General features: G+C 36.2%; 1 protein-coding gene and 1 pseudogene across 3 annotated transcripts in view; one reads left to right on the top strand and one right to left on the bottom strand.

Annotated features, from left to right (window-relative positions):
• Positions 1–3,868: 3,868 nt before the first annotated feature.
• Positions 3,869–4,788, top strand: LOC139581826 (gap junction alpha-3 protein-like; annotated as a pseudogene).
• A 372-nt stretch (positions 4,789–5,160) lies between these two features.
• The window catches only part of LOC139581824 (transcription termination factor 1-like), a 78,060-nt gene continuing 65,708 nt past the window's right edge, over positions 5,161–17,512 (bottom strand). For all 3 annotated transcript variants that reach the window (XM_071412029.1, XM_071412030.1, XM_071412028.1), the window contains 3 exons: positions 8,206–8,271; positions 7,799–7,884; positions 5,161–5,895 (listed from right to left, as the gene is read on the bottom strand). In XM_071412029.1, the coding sequence (XP_071268130.1) occupies positions 8,233–8,271 (39 nt within the window). In that variant the 3' untranslated portion in view covers positions 5,161–5,895; positions 7,799–7,884; positions 8,206–8,232. The remainder of the gene's footprint in view (positions 5,896–7,798; positions 7,885–8,205; positions 8,272–17,512) is intronic.

Below are 17,512 nucleotides of genomic sequence, written 5' to 3' on the forward strand. Positions count from 1 at the left end.
GTGTTTCTATCCCATTTTCAACTGTACCGATAGTGCTGTGTAGTAAATGTGCCTCCTCTGGTCTTGGCATGTGTCTCCAGCCAACAGCTCCCAGATACAGTGCTGGTAGGCTAGTCTACATGATGACATTATGGATAAGAGCGAGAATCTTTCACGTTGTATTTTTTATTTGGTACATTTATTTGGAATTTAACCGCAAAAGTTAATATTTTGTGCACAATGTAATGTAATCACGGGCAGTCTTTTATCCGAAACAAGTTCATTTGATGGAAACATGCATATTGTTTTTACACTACAGGAAATGGAGGAACTAGCATGCCCCCATTCTCATCAACGGGGCTGTAGTGGAGCAGGTTGAGAGCTTCAAGTTCCTTGGTGTCCACATCACCTACTAACTGACATGGTCTAAGCACACCAAGACAGTCGTGAAGAGGGCACGACAAAACCTATTCCCCCTCAGGAGACTGAAATGATTTGGCAAATGTTCTGAGAACCTCAAAAAGGTTCTACAGCTGCACCATCGAGAGCATCCTGACTGGTTGCATCACTGGCTGGTATGGCAACTGCTTGGCCTCTGACCGCAAGGCACTACAGAGAGTAGTGCGTACAGCCCAGTACATCACTGGGGCCAAGCTTCCTGCCATCCAGGACCTCTATACCAGGCGGTGTCAGAGGAAGGCCGTAAAAATTGTCAACGACTCCAGCCACCCCAGTCATAGACTGTTCTCTCTGCTACTGCATGGCAAGCTGTACTGGAGTGCCAAGTCTAGGTCCAAGAGGCTTCTAAACAGCTTCTACCACCAAGCCATAAGACTGCTGAACAGCTAATCAAATGGCTACCCGGACTATTTGCATTGCCCCCTCACCCTCTTCTACGCTGCTGCTACTCTCTGTTATTATCTATGCATAGTCACTTTAATAACTCTACCTACATGTACATTTTACCTCAATTTCCTTGACTAACAGCACATTGACCCTGTACCAGTACCCCCTGTATATAGCCTCGCTACTGTTATTTTACTGCTGCTCTTTAATAAAACATTTTTTTTCTTTTTTTACTTAAGACTTAATTTTCTTAAAACTGCATTGTTGGTTAATAAGGGCTTGTAAGTAAGTATTTCACTGTAAGGTCTACACCTGTGGTATTTGGCACATGTGACAAATACAATTACATTTGATGAGTATGCATATCCTTGTTTCAGGTCCTGATCTACAGGCAGTTAGATTTGGGTATGTCATTTTTTGGCGAAAATGTTTAAAAAAGGGTTTGAATGTGAAATTATATATAATTTTACTTTTGATACTTATTAAGTATATTTAAAACCAAATGCTTTTAGACATTTACTCAAGTAGTATGTTACTGGGTGTCATCAAGGCAAAGGGTGGCTACTTTGAAGAATCTAAAATGTCCAATATATTTAGATTTGTTTAACACTTTTTTGGTTACTACATGATTCCATATGTGTTATTTCATAGTTGTGATGTCTTCACTATTATTCTACAATGTAGAAAATAATAAAAACCCTGGAATGAGGAGGTGTGTCCAAACTTCTGTTTTTTATTTTTTATACATTTGCAAACATTTCTAAAAAACAATTTCCACTTAGTCATTATGGGGTAACGTAACAAAATGTGGAAAAAGTCAAGGGGTCTGAATACTTTCCGAAAGCACTGGATATGGCCAATATAGCACAGTTAAGGGCTGTTCTTAAGCATTACGCAACGCGGAGTGTCTGGATACAGCCGTTAGCCGTGTTATATTGGTCATATACCACAAACCCTCTGAGGTGCCTGGATACAGCCGTTAGCCGTGGTATATTGGTCATATACCACAAACCCCCTGAGGTGTCTGGATACAGCCGTTAGCCGTGGTATATTGGTCATATACCACAAACCCCCTGAGGTGTCTGGATACAGCCGTTAGCCGTGGTATATTGGCCATATACCACAAACCCCCTGAGGTGTCTGGATACAGTCGTTCAGTCGTTTCGAAATATATTTCCTTACTTGAATAGGTTCACCCAGCCATGTGGACATTTGGAAACAGAGCAGCAAAGTTTGTCCCCAGAGCGTTTTAGAGGATATTACTATTGAACTATGTACCCACTTAATAACCAGACCGTCATACAAACTTGCTATGGTGAATTCCTAACGCACAACCGAAAATGTACCGCACATGCACCGTTAGGGCTACTTGTAGCTAACTACTTGTAGCTAACATTTTGGTTAAATGTAGCTACTTCTGTGGCTTGAGACTGCTAGCTAACAGTAAACGGACATGAGGGAGTATGCCAAACCCCCCTAAAAGGGGCTTAGCCCTCCTATCCATGAATCTCTAGTGACGTCCCTGCTGAAATATATATTTTATTTTCAACTAATTATTACGTGTTGAGAGATTACGATTATTTACACCAAATTAGTAATTTATACGATCTAAATGAATACGTTATCGTAAAGTGTTGACCTCAGAATGAACCCCAGTATTAAAGTAATATGCAGGTATTGTTTGGTTGTTATTGTTGTATTCCAGAAGAGGATATGGTCATTAACCGTTGCTCTTTCCCACAACATACAGTAGCAGCCCAATCTCACCAACTGATTCCACTGTTAGACCTGTTGTTTACAGTCCAAACTCAGTAATGGATAATATCTACTGTCTGTCTGTAATGACTGTTAGACAGGCTATAGTTAACTTAACACTGTCTAATTCCCACAGTCTCATGACTGTTAGACAAGCTATAGTCTCTAGTTATAAACTGACTGTATAACTAAACACTGGCTCAAAGTGGAGGAGGAGATTGACTTCATCACTACTTGTATTTATGAGAGGTATCGACATGTTGAATGCACTGAGCTGTCTGTTTGAAATCCTGGCACACAACTCAGACACCCATGCATATGCCACCAGAGGTCTCTTCACGGTCTCCAAGTCCAGAACAGACTACGGGAAGCGCACAGTACTACATAGAGCCATGACTACATGGAACTCCTCAGAGGAGCAGGTGACAGAGTCTTGTATTACACCTCCAGGAGTCCCTCGCCCCTCTCTCTTTGCCGGCCCCTCTCTCTTTGCCGGCCCCTTCGCCCCTCTCTCTTTGCCGGCCCCCACCCCTCCTAAAGCGGACTCTCATTACCTGCCCTGTGGTACGTCAGAGATCTTAACCCTCCCGGTGTGAGTCAGTCCCCCGGTCTTAACCCTCCCGGTGTGAGTCAGTCCCCCGGTCTTAACCCTCCCGGTGTGAGTCAGTCCCCCGGTCTTAACCCTCCCGGTGTGAGTCAGTCCCCCGATCTTAACCCTCCCGGTGTGAGTCAGTCCCCCGGTCTTAACCCTCCCGGTGTGAGTCGGTCCTCTGGTCTTAACCCTCCCGGTGTGAGTCGGTCCCCCGGTCTTAACCCTCCCGGTGTGAGTCGGTCCCCCGGTCTTAACCCTCCCGGTATGAGTCAGTCCTCTGGTCTTAACCCTCCAGGACACTCAGCACATTGTGGATAGTGGACTCCTGCACGGTTCACACTAGGCAGCTATTATATTTATGTAACAGTTGATTTGATATGGACCGACACAATGAAACTACCGGCACATAGACCTGTCAGATGAAGGTAAAGGAAACACTTGACTGAAGGAAGGAGAGGTAACTGCCAAAATAAAGGAAACACTTGGCTGAAGTAAAAGATGTAGTTCCTGAGTTAATCAATCAACATTACCACCAACTAGTCTTTCTCACTCTCCTCCAGACCCATTAACTCTTCTTTGGCTGCCCTGTCCCCTTCTCTAGCCAGAGGTCTGATCTGTCACTACCATGGGAGACTGGAACCTGTTGTCTGTGTTTTAACTAGTCTCCCCCTTCAGCCACAGTAATCTGCTACTACCATGGGGGACTGGAATCTGGTGGATAAGTTGTTTGAGAAAGCCCAGCAACACAGCACCGTAGCGGGAAAGGTCTGGCTCACTGTCCTCTTCAGGATCCTGGTCCTGAGCGCTGCAGTAGAGAAGGTGAATAAATTAATGAATTCATTTATTTGACACCTTTAAAATACATTTAGAGTTTCCTCAGCCATTGGCGTACAACAATACACACAATGTGTTTTAATGTAAAAAATGTGACTAGTTATTTCCATTGTGTTCCTGGTAGGTGACGAGCAGTCAGGGTTCACCTGTGACACCAAGCAGCCCGGATGTGAGAACGTCTGTTATGACATCACCTTCCCCATCTCTCACGTCCGCTTCTGGGTTCTCCAGATCATCTTTGTCTCCACGCCCACCCTCATTTACCTGGGTCATATATTACACCTGGTGAGGATGGAGGAGAAACAGAAGCAGAGAGAGAAGGACGCAGAGCGGGCCGGGGACAAACCCCCCCCCCCCCCTGTTAGAGACCATGGCCTATAAGGCCTCGGTGAGGGACGACGGGTAGGGTTCGACTGAAGGGGGTTACTACATGTTCAACATCATCTTTAAGACGCTGTTCGAGGTGGGCTTCATCGTCATGCAGTACCTGCTCTACGGCTTCCAGCTGGAGCCCATGTACACCTGTGACCGCTCGCCCTGCCCCAACACAGTCAACTGTTACATCTCCCGACCCACAGAGAAAACCAGCTTCATGCTAGTAGTGGCCATTTTGTCTCTGTTCCTCAACCTGATAGAGATGTACCACCTGGGGTCCACTAAGTACCACCGGGAGGATCTGAGCTCAGACTGTCTCCAAGGGGCCCAGCGAGGTGGCCCTGGACTGCAGCAGTGTCTGATCCCATTCTACTCTATAGTACCCTCATAGCCTGAATGGTTCAATTTAACGTCCTTTACCGTTCTAAGGTCACACATTAACATGGTGCCCTCTGCATTAAGGCTCATGTGCTAGTCGGAACTAGGAAACGTCCGACTTGCTAATCTAACCGGAACAGTTGGATCCAGAGTTTCTCCACTTGGGAGGTATCAGAATCAACCAATAGGAAGCTCTATGGAAATAACCTGTTTATTTTAACTTGGGAGGTCCCGGGTTTCTGACATGACGGGCATTTGATTTCCAGAGGGGGGGGGGGGTATTTTTCCACAGTACCTCCAATGTGTGCACTTGCACAATATAAAGGGTTTTATAGTAAAGACTTAATGTAACTGTAAAAATTTATTACATTTTAATATGACATGAACACATTAAACAGGGGCGCTGTTTAGTTTAATTTATTTAGACCAAAGAAAAGTGATAAACAGCTAAACAGATTAAAAAATAAAATTAAAAACTGTGTGCTGGTTGGAAGCCTAAGGGCTGACATAAAAAACACAAGTACAAAAATAAGGCTAAAACATAAGACGCACTAATTATAAAATGATCCGATCATTTGCCAGATGGTGAAGCGTGATTCATCACTCCAGAGAAGGCGTTGCCACTGCTCCAGCGTCCAATGGCGGTGAGCTTTACCACTCCAGCTGACGCTTGGCATTGCACATGGTGATCTTAGGCTTGTGTGCTGCTGCTCGGCCATGGAAACCCATTTCATGAAGCTCCCGACGAACAGTTCTTGTGCTGACGTTGCTCCCAGAGGCAGTTTGGAACTCGTTAGTGTTGCAACTGAAATTGGCATAAAAAAATAGAATCTCTACACTGCCAAGATGGAGGCCTCTATAACTCACCCATGTCGACTGCTACCCCCAACATAAGCCCCTTTTTGACCCAGGAAAAAACCCTGGGTCATTGAGCCTCTGAGAACTGTGTATTGGTTATCAAGTGTTCTGAACCTCGCTGTAATAATCTCAGTCGTCCTCATTTTCAAAGATCTCTGAAAGCAAGAAGTGCTCTCGTCGATCGTCTCTGGACTCAGTCTCCCTTGACTCAATCTGACTGTGGCGGAGGAGCTCTTCAAACTGGGGCAGAACACTACTGTACAGGAAATCAATGATCTCTGAAAGTAAAACACATATACATTAAATCAGTAAATGTGTCCAGCAAACATGACTCTTCCTCAAATGATCATTATATTTAAAAAGTTTTACATTTTTGGGGGGGGCAATCATTGTTTTTACATGTGAAGACGTGGCACTTATCTTATCTTTCAGAACATAGAAAAAAAGCAATTTTCACATACAGAGCCTTTAAAGTATTCAGACCCCTTGACTGTTTCCACATTGTTACGTTACAGCCTTATTCTGAAATGGATAAAATAAACATCCTAAACACAATACATCACAATACCCCATAATGACAAAGCGAATACAAATTGAGACATTTTGCAAATGTATTCAAAATTAAAACAAATACCTTATTTACATAAGTATTCAGACCATATGCTTTGAGAATCGAAATTGAGCTCAGGTGCATCATGTTTCCATTGATCATCCTTGAGATGTTTCTACAACTTGATTGGAGTCCACCTGTGGTAAATTCAATTGATTGGACATGATTTGGAAAGGCACACACCTGTCTATATAAGGTCCCACAGTTGACAGTGCATGTCAGAGCAAAAACCAAGCCATGAGGTCGAAGGAATTGTCTGTAGAGCTCCAAGACACAGATCTGGGGAAAGGTACCAAAACATTTCTGCAGCATTGAAGGTCCCCAAGAACACAGTGGTCTTCATCATTCTTAAATGGAAGAAATGTGGAAACACCAAGACTCTTCCTAGAGCTGCCGCCCGGCCAAACTGAGCAATCGGGGAGAAGGGCCTTGGTCAGGGAGGTGACCAAGAACCCGATGGTCACTGACAGAGCTCAAGAGTTCCTCTGTGGAGTTGAGAGAACCTTCCAGAAGGACAACCATCTCTGCAGCACTCCCCCAATCAGGCCTTTATGGTAGAGTGGCCAGACGGAAGCCACTCCTCAGTAAAAGGCACACGACAGCCCGCTTGGAGTCTGCCAAAAGGCACCTAAAGGACTCTCACACAATGAGAAACAAGACTCTCTATTCTGATGAAACCAAGATTGAACTCTTTTCAAGCATCTAGAGGAAACCTGGCACTATCCCTACGGTGAAGCATGGTGGTGGCAGCATCATGCTGTGGGGGTGTTTTTCAGCGGCAGGGACTGGGAGACTAGTCAGGATTGAGGGAAAGATGAACGGAGCAAAGTACAGAGATCCTTGATGAAAACCTGCTCCAGAGCACTCAGGACCTCAAGTCTGGGGGCAAAGGTTCACCTTCCAACAGGACAATGACCCTGAGCACACAGCCAAGACAACGCAGGAGTAGCTTTGGGACAAAATTCTGAATGTCCCTGAGTGGCCCAGCCAGAGCCTGGACTTGAACCCGATCTAACATCTCAGGAGAGACCTGAAAAAAGCAGTGCAGCAACTCTCCCCATCCAACGTGACAGAGCTTGAGAGGATCTGCAGAGAAGAATGGGAGAAACTCCCCAAATACAGGTGTGCCAAGCTTGTAGCGTCATAACCAAGATGACTCGAGGCTGTAGTCGCTGCCAAAGGTGCTCCAACAAAGGACAGAGTAAAGGGTCTGAATACTTTTTATTTTTAACAAACATGTTGAGAAACCTGTTTTTGCTTTGTGATTATGGGGTATTGTGTGTAGATTTAAAAAATTATTTAATCCATTTTAGAATAAGGCTGGAACGTAACAAAATGTGGAAAAATTCCAGGGGTCTGAATACTTTCCTTAGGTGCTGGAGATGAATAGGAGGTTAAAACATGCAGTCAAGGGGGAGCTAGCTACACTTTCTGTCCTTTGGAAGTGATGTCACTGATCATAGTGACTCGCATTCAACTATTCTATTGCATACCTCAACCGTATACTAAAAACCTAGTGCTGTGTATGAAAAAACAAATAAAATGTGTATTTGACAGAAGCTTATACCTACCACAGAAAGACATGCTCTGCCACAAAGGAACTTTGGATACTTTTAGCCTGTGGTAGTGCGTCTGTACATAGCAAGGTGTAACACCCCTTTGGACATGAAAGAAATGTTAGCACATAACACTGCATTCCCACACACATAAACCACAATGACCCTGCCATGTGCGGTTGTACTCCTCACTTCTAGAAGATAGGAAACAAAGGCTGTGCTTGTACTGTACAGATCCCCCTTTCTTTGACGTTTATCGACCGAGTTAGTAGACAAAACATCTGTGTTGTGTCAAGAGATTTGAGAAAATAAACGTAATACTAAACATAATACAAACCTCTGTCAGTGGAACTGTCAGGAATAAAACAAATGCAACATTGTCCAAAACAAAGTATAATCTGTGTCTAATAACAACCTCTTACCCAATTGTGTCAGCAATTTCTTCCCAGTCAACATATACAGCATCTTCCACCTGCATTGTGTTCAACCTAAAAGGTCAAATTGACAATATATCAATATTCCCAAAATACAAAATGTGGACCATGGCAATTTCATACGCCTTCATAACAAGAACAAAAGACTACATTTGGCCCTGTAAATTAGCATATCTTTTTATACATTAGTAAGTCACTAGGCTAATAAATCATATTATACCACATTAGTAAGTCACTAGACTAATACATCATATTATACCACATTAGTAAGTCACTAGACTAATAAATCATATTACACCACATTAGTAAGTCACTGGGCTAATAAATCATATTATACCACATTAGTAAGTCACTGGGCTAATAAATCATATTACACCACATTAGTAAGTCACTAGACTAATAAATCATATTACACCACATTAGTAAGTCACTAGGATAATAAATCATATTATACCACATTAGTAAGTCACTAGACTAATAAATCATATTATACCACATTAGTAAGTCACTGGGCTAATAAATCATATTATACCACATTAGTAAGTCACTAGACTGGGCTAATAAATCATATTACACCACATTAGTAAGTCACTAGACTGGGCTAATAAATCATATTATACCACATTAGTAAGTCACTAGACTAATAAATCATATTATACCACATTAGTAAGTCACTAGACTGGGCTAATAAATCATATTATACCACATTAGTAAGTCACTAGACTAATAAATCATATTACACCACATTAGTAAGTCACTAGACTAATAAATCATATTATACCACATTAGTAAGTCACTAGGCTAATAAATCATATTACACCACATTAGTAAGTCACTAGACTGGGCTAATAAATCATATTACACCACATTAGTAAGTCAATAGACTAATAAATCATATTATACCACATTAGTAAGTCACTAGACTAATAAATCATATTATACCACATTAGTAAGTCACTAGACTGGGCTAATAAATCATATTATACCACATTAATAAGACACTAGACTAATAAATCATATTACACCACATTAGTAAGTCACTAGACTAATAAATCATATTACACCACATTAATAAGTCACTAGGCTAATAAATCATATTATACCACATTAGTAAGTCACTGGGCTAATAAATCATATTATACCACATTAGTAAGTCACTAGACTAATAAATCATATTACACCACATTAGTAAGTCACTGGGCTAATAAATCATATTATAGCACATTAGTAAGTCACTAGGATAATAAATCATATTATACCACATTAGTAAGTCACTAGACTAATAAATCATATTACACCACATTAGTAAGTCACTAGACTGGGCTAATAAATCATATTACACCACATTAGTAAGTCACTAGACTAATAAATCATATTATACCACATTAGTAAGTCACTAGACTGGGCTAATAAATCATATTACACCACATTAGTAAGTCACTGGACAAATAAATCATATTACACCACATTAGTAAGTCACTAGGATAATAAATCATATTATACCACATTAGTAAGTCACTAGACTAATAAATCATATTATACCACATTAGTAAGTCACTAGACTAATAAATCATATTACACCACATTAGTAAGTCACTAGACTGGGCTAATAAATCATATTACACCACATTAGTAAGTCACTAGACTAATAAATCATATTATACCACATTAGTAAGTCACTAGACTGGGCTAATAAATCATATTACACCACATTAGTAAGTCACTGGACAAATAAATCATATTACACCACATTAGTAAGTCACTAGGATAATAAATCATATTATACCACATTAGTAAGTCACTAGACTAATAAATCATATTATACCACATTAGTAAGTCACTAGACTAATAAATCATATTACACCACATTAGTAAGTCACTAGACTGGGCTAATAAATCATATTACACCACATTAGTAAGTCACTAGACTAATAAATCATATTACACCACATTAGTAAGTCACTGGGCTAATAAATCATATTATAGCACATTAGTAAGTCACTAGGATAATAAATCATATTATACCACATTAGTAAGTCACTAGACTAATAAATCATATTACACCACATTAGTAAGTCACTAGACTGGGCTAATAAATCATATTACACCACATTAGTAAGTCACTAGACTAATAAATCATATTATACCACATTAGTAAGTCACTAGACTGGGCTAATAAATCATTACACCACATTAGTAAGTCACTGGACAAATAAATCATATTACACCACATTAGTAAGTCACTAGGATAATAAATCATATTATACCACATTAGTAAGTCACTAGACTAATAAATCATATTATACCACATTAGTAAGTCACTAGACTAATAAATCATATTACACCACATTAGTAAGTCACTGGGCTAATAAATCATATTATACCACATTAGTAAGTCACTAGGCTAATAAATCATATTATACCACATTAGTAAGTCACTAGACTAATAAATCATATTATACCACATTAGTAAGTCACTAGACTGGGCTAATAAATCATATTATACCACATTAATAAGACACTAGACTAATAAATAATATTACACCACATTAGTAAGTCACTAGACTAATAAATCATATTACACCACATTAATAAGTCACTAGGCTAATACATCATATTATACCACATTAGTAAGTCACTGGGCTAATAAATCATATTATACCACATTAGTAAGTAACTAGACTAATAAATCATATTACACCACATTAGTAAGTCACTGGGCTAATAAATCATATTATAGCACATTAGTAAGTCACTAGGATAATAAATCATATTATACCACATTAGTAAGTCACTAGACTAATAAATCATATTATACCACATTAGTAAGTCACTAGACTAATAAATCATATTACACCACATTAGTAAGTCACTAGACTGGGCTAATAAATCATATTACACCACATTAGTAAGTCACTAGACTAATAAATCATATTACACCACATTAGTAAGTCACTAGACTAATAAATCATATTACACCACATTAGTAAGTCACTAGACTGGGCTAATAATTCATATTACACCACATTAGTAAGTCACTAGACTAATAAATCATATTATACCACATTAGTAAGTCACTAGACTGGGCTAATAAATCATATTACACCACATTAGTAAGTCACTAGACAAATAAATCATATTACACCACATTAGTAAGTCACTAGACTGGGCTAATAAATCATATTACACCACATTAGTAAGTCACTGGACAAATAAATCATATTACACCACATTAGTAAGTCACTAGGATAATAAATCATATTATACCACATTAGTAAGTCACTAGACTAATAAATCATATTATACCACATTAGTAAGTCACTAGACTAATAAATCATATTACACCACATTAGTAAGTCACTAGACTGGGCTAATAAATCATATTACACCACATTAGTAAGTCACTAGACTAATAAATCATATTATACCACATTAGTAAGTCACTAGACTAATAAATCATATTATACCACATTAGTAAGTCACTAGACTAATAAATCATATTACACCACATTAGTAAGTCACTGGGCTAATAAATCATATTATACCACATTAGTAAGTCACTAGACTAATAAATCATATTATACCACATTAGTAAGTCACTAGGCTAATAAATCATATTACACCACATTAGTAAGTCACTAGACTGGGCTAATAAATCATATTACACCACATTAGTAAGTCACTAGACTAATAAATCATATTACACCACATTAGTAAGTCACTAGACTAATAAATCATAATACACCACATTAGTAAGTCACTAGGCTAATAAATCATATTACACCACATTAGTAAGTCACTAGACTGGGCTAATAAATCATATTACACCACATTAGTAAGTCACTAGACTAATAAATCATATTACACCACATTAGTAAGTCACTAGACTAATAAATCATATTACACCACATTAGTAAGTCACTAGGCTAATAAATCATATTACACCACATTAGTAAGTCACTAGACTGGGCTAATAAATCATATTACACCACATTAGTAAGTCACTAGACTGGGCTAATAAATCATATTACACCACATTAGTAAGTCACTAGACTAATAAATCATATTACACCACATTAGTAAGTCACTAGACTAATAAATCATATTATACCACATTAGTAAGTCACTAGGCTAATAAATCATATTACACCACATTAGTAAGTCACTAGACTAATAAATCATATTACACCACATTAGTAAGTCACTAGACTAATAAATCATATTACACCACATTAGTAAGTCACTAGGCTAATAAATCATATTATACCACATTAATAAGTCACTAGGCTAATACATCACATTATACCACATTAGTAAGTCACTGGGCTAATAAATCATATTATACCACATTAGTAAGTCACTAGACTAATAAATCATATTACACCACATTAGTAAGTCACTGGGCTAATAAATCATATTATAGCACATTAGTAAGTCACTAGGATAATAAATCATATTATACCACATTAGTAAGTCACTAGACTAATAAATCATATTATACCACATTAGTAAGTCACTAGACTAATAAATCATATTACACCACATTAGTAAGTCACTAGACTGGGCTAATAAATCATATTACACCACATTAGTAAGTCACTAGACTAATAAATCATATTACACCACATTAGTAAGTCACTAGACTAATAAATCATATTACACCACATTAGTAAGTCACTAGACTGGGCTAATAATTCATATTACACCACATTAGTAAGTCACTAGACTAATAAATCATATTATACCACATTAGTAAGTCACTAGACTGGGCTAATAAATCATATTACACCACATTAGTAAGTCACTAGACAAATAAATCATATTACACCACATTAGTAAGTCACTAGACTGGGCTAATAAATCATATTACACCACATTAGTAAGTCACTGGACAAATAAATCATATTACACCACATTAGTAAGTCACTAGGATAATAAATCATATTATACCACATTAGTAAGTCACTAGACTAATAAATCATATTATACCACATTAGTAAGTCACTAGACTAATAAATCATATTACACCACATTAGTAAGTCACTAGACTGGGCTAATAAATCATATTACACCACATTAGTAAGTCACTAGACTAATAAATCATATTATACCACATTAGTAAGTCACTAGACTAATAAATCATATTATACCACATTAGTAAGTCACTAGACTAATAAATCATATTACACCACATTAGTAAGTCACTGGGCTAATAAATCATATTATACCACATTAGTAAGTCACTAGACTAATAAATCATATTATACCACATTAGTAAGTCACTAGGCTAATAAATCATATTACACCACATTAGTAAGTCACTAGACTGGGCTAATAAATCATATTACACCACATTAGTAAGTCACTAGACTAATAAATCATATTACACCACATTAGTAAGTCACTAGACTAATAAATCATAATACACCACATTAGTAAGTCACTAGGCTAATAAATCATATTACACCACATTAGTAAGTCACTAGACTGGGCTAATAAATCATATTACACCACATTAGTAAGTCACTAGACTAATAAATCATATTACACCACATTAGTAAGTCACTAGACTAATAAATCATATTACACCACATTAGTAAGTCACTAGGCTAATAAATCATATTACACCACATTAGTAAGTCACTAGACTGGGCTAATAAATCATATTACACCACATTAGTAAGTCACTAGACTGGGCTAATAAATCATATTACACCACATTAGTAAGTCACTAGACTAATAAATCATATTACACCACATTAGTAAGTCACTAGACTAATAAATCATATTATACCACATTAGTAAGTCACTAGGCTAATAAATCATATTACACCACATTAGTAAGTCACTAGACTAATAAATCATATTACACCACATTAGTAAGTCACTAGACTAATAAATCATATTACACCACATTAGTAAGTCACTAGGCTAATAAATCATATTATACCACATTAGTAAGTCACTAGACTAATAAATCATATTATACCACATTAGTAAGTCACTGGGCTAATAAATCATATTACACCACATTAGTAAGTCACTAGGCTAATAAATCATATTATACCACATTAGTAAGTCACTAGACTAATAAATCATAATATACCACATTAGTAAGTCACTAGACTAATAAATCCTATTACACCACATTAGTAAGTCACTAGGCTAATAAATCATATTATACCACATTAGTAAGTCACTAGACTAATAAATCATAATATACCACATTAGTAAGTCACTAGACTAATAAATCATATTACACCACATTAGTAAGTCACTAGACTAATAAATCATATTATACCACATTAGTAAGTCACTGTGCTAATAAATCATATTACATCACATTAGTAAGTCACTAGACTAATAAATCATATTACACCACATTAGTAAGTCACCAGACTAATAAATCATATTATACCACATTAGTAAGTCACTAGACTAATAAATCATATTATACCACATTAGTAAGTCACTAGACTAATAAATCATATTACACCACATTAGTAAGTCACTAGACTAATAAACCATATTACATCACATTAGTAAGTCACTAGACTAATAAATCATAATATACCACATTAGTAAGTCACTAGGCTAATAAATCATATTATACCACATTAGTAAGTCACTAGACTAATAAATCATATTATACCACATTAGTAAGTCACTAGGCTAATAAATCATATTACACCACATTAGTAAGTCACTAGACTGGGCTAATAAATCATATTACACCACATTAGTAAGTCACTAGACTAATAAATCATATTACACCACATTAGTAAGTCACTAGACTAATAAATCATAATACACCACATTAGTAAGTCACTAGGCTAATAAATCATATTACACCACATTAGTAAGTCACTAGACTGGGCTAATAAATCATATTACACCACATTAGTAAGTCACTAGACTAATAAATCATATTACACCACATTAGTAAGTCACTAGACTAATAAATCATATTACACCACATTAGTAAGTCACTAGACTGGGCTAATAAATCATATTACACCACATTAGTAAGTCACTAGACTGGGCTAATAAATCATATTACACCACATTAGTAAGTCACTAGACTAATAAATCATATTACACCACATTAGTAAGTCACTAGACTAATAAATCATATTATACCACATTAGTAAGTCACTAGGCTAATAAATCATATTACACCACATTAGTAAGTCACTAGACTAATAAATCATATTACACCACATTAGTAAGTCACTAGACTAATAAATCATATTACACCACATTAGTAAGTCACTAGGCTAATAAATCATATTATACCACATTAGTAAGTCACTAGACTAATAAATCATATTATACCACATTAGTAAGTCACTGGGCTAATAAATCATATTACACCACATTAGTAAGTCACTAGGCTAATAAATCATATTATACCACATTAGTAAGTCACTAGACTAATAAATCATAATATACCACATTAGTAAGTCACTAGACTAATAAATCCTATTACACCACATTAGTAAGTCACTAGGCTAATAAATCATATTATACCACATTAGTAAGTCACTAGACTAATAAATCATAATATACCACATTAGTAAGTCACTAGACTAATAAATCATATTACACCACATTAGTAAGTCACTAGACTAATAAATCATATTATACCACATTAGTAAGTCACTGTGCTAATAAATCATATTACATCACATTAGTAAGTCACTAGACTAATAAATCATATTACACCACATTAGTAAGTCATCAGACTAATAAATCATATTATACCACATTAGTAAGAAACTAGACTAATAAATCATATTATACCACATTAGTAAGTCACTGTGCTAATAAATCATATTACATCACATTAGTAAGTCACTAGACTAATAAATCATATTACACCACATTAGTAAGTCACTAGACTAATAAATCATATTATACCACATTAGTAAGTCACTAGACTAATAAATCATATTACATCACATTAGTAAGTCACTAGACTAATAAATCATAATATACCACATTAGTAAGTCACTAGACTAATAAATCACATTATACCACATTAGTAAGTCACTAGACTGGGCTAATAAATCATATTACATCACATTAGTAAGTCACTGGGCTAATAAATCATATTACATCACATTAGTAAGTCACTGGGCTAATAAATCATATTATACCACATTAGTAAGTCACTAGGCTAATAAATCATATTATACCACATTAGTAAGTCACTGGACTAATAAATCATATTACACCACATTAGTAAGTCACTAGGCTAATAAATCATATTACACCACATTAGTAAGTCACTAGACTAATAAATCATATTATACCACATTAGTAAGTCACTAGACTAATAAATCATATTATACCACATTAGTAAGTCAGTAGACTGGGCTAATAAATCATATTATACCACATTAGTAAGTCACTAGGCTAATAAATCATATTATAGCACATTAGTAAGTCACTAGACTAATAAATCATATTACATCACATTAGTAAGTCACTAGACTAATAAATCATAATATACCACATTAGTAAGTCACTAGACTAATAAATCATATTATACCACATTAGTAAGTCACTAGACTAATAAATCATATTATACCACATTAGTAAGTCACTAGACTAATAAATCATATTATACCACATTAGTAAGTCACTGGGCTAATAAATCATATTACACCACATTAGTAAGTCACTAGACTGGGCTAATAAATCATATTATACCACATTAGTAAGTCACTAGACTAATAAATCATATTATACCACATTAGTAAGTCACTGGACTAATAAATCATATTATACCACATTAGTAAGTCACTAGACTAATAAATCATATTATACCACATTAGTAAGTCACTAGACTAATAAATCATATTATACCACATTAGTAAGTCACTAGGCTAATAAATCATATTACACCACATTAGTAAGTCACTAGACTGGGCTAATAAATCATATTACACCACATTAGTAAGTCACTAGACTGGGCTAATAAATCATATTATAGCACATTAGTAAGTCACTAGACTAATAAATCATATTACACCACATTAGTAAGTCACTAGACTAATAAATCATAATATACCACATTAGTAAGTCACTAGACTAATAAATCATATTATAGCACATTAGTAAGTCACTAGACTAATAAATCATATTATAGCACATTAGTAAGTCACTAGACTGGGCTAATAAATCATATTACACCACATTAGTAAGTCACTAGACTAATAAATCATATTATACCACATTAGTAAGTCACTAGACTAATAAATCATATTATACCACATTAGTAAGTCACTAG

Source organism: Salvelinus alpinus, chromosome 7 (assembly GCF_045679555.1).
Source record: "Salvelinus alpinus chromosome 7, SLU_Salpinus.1, whole genome shotgun sequence".
Taxonomy (NCBI): domain Eukaryota; kingdom Metazoa; phylum Chordata; class Actinopteri; order Salmoniformes; family Salmonidae; genus Salvelinus; species Salvelinus alpinus.